Source organism: Mus caroli, chromosome 8 (assembly GCF_900094665.2).
Source record: "Mus caroli chromosome 8, CAROLI_EIJ_v1.1, whole genome shotgun sequence".
Classification (NCBI taxonomy): domain Eukaryota; kingdom Metazoa; phylum Chordata; class Mammalia; order Rodentia; family Muridae; genus Mus; species Mus caroli.
Window position 1 is genome coordinate 17170901 of NC_034577.1, and position 798 is coordinate 17171698.

The 798-nt window shown below is 38.7% G+C and overlaps 1 protein-coding gene across 1 annotated transcript in view; it reads right to left on the reverse strand.

Annotated features, from left to right (window-relative positions):
- Polb (DNA polymerase beta) overlaps positions 1-798 on the reverse strand; it is a 27590-nt gene that overhangs the window by 22806 nt on the left and 3986 nt on the right. Inside the window, exon 4 of the mRNA XM_029480687.1 lies at positions 13-82. Coding sequence (XP_029336547.1) covers positions 13-82 — 70 coding nt within the window. The remainder of the gene's footprint in view (positions 1-12; positions 83-798) is intronic.

Consider the following 798-nt stretch of genomic DNA (forward strand, 5'->3'; position numbering starts at 1 on the left):
TTGTTCTCTGACCTTCACATGGGCACCGCTGCATGCATGTATTCGTACATATCCCAAATAAATGAATGCAAACAATTTGTAACTAACAGAGAAAGGAAAATGTGAAAATAAAGTTACATANGCAGTATCAAGATNGCTTAGGCTCATGGCCCTGAAAATTAAATACAAACATCACCTGTACTCACATCCTCTAACATTCGCTTGTATTATTTAACTGAGACTGTCTTTTAGAACAGGAGTAGTTCATGGCAGCCTTATAATTAGGTCAAAGATTTGAAAACTAAGGTTCACCAGTAAGATATGTTCAATAAATTCCTACAATGAACTAATATGCAGTCATGAGAAACACTGCAGTATTTATTGGTAAAAGAAATCAAGTGTGTTAAGTAAAAGTACATATATGAGATAGCTCAACAATTAAGGTCATTTATTGCTCTGGCAGAAGACTGGGCTCAGTTCCTAGCTCCTACAGAGTGGCTCACAATTGTGTGTGTGTGTAACTTTGGTTCCAGGGAATCCCATGTGCTCTTCTGGCCTCCACAGGTACATGGTGCACATAAGCCACACAGCCACACACACATATGTAACAAAAATTTCTTTTTAATTAGAAAAATTAAGTGTCGAGCAGTGGTGGTCCACACCTTTAATCCCAGTACTAGGTAGACTGATCCCTGTGTTCGAGNCCAGCCTGTCTACAGAGAGACTTCTAGGACAGCCAGGGTTACACAGAGAAACCCTGTCTTGAAAAACCAATAAATATGTAAAAGTTTAAAAATTAAAAGTAACTACACCGCCGGG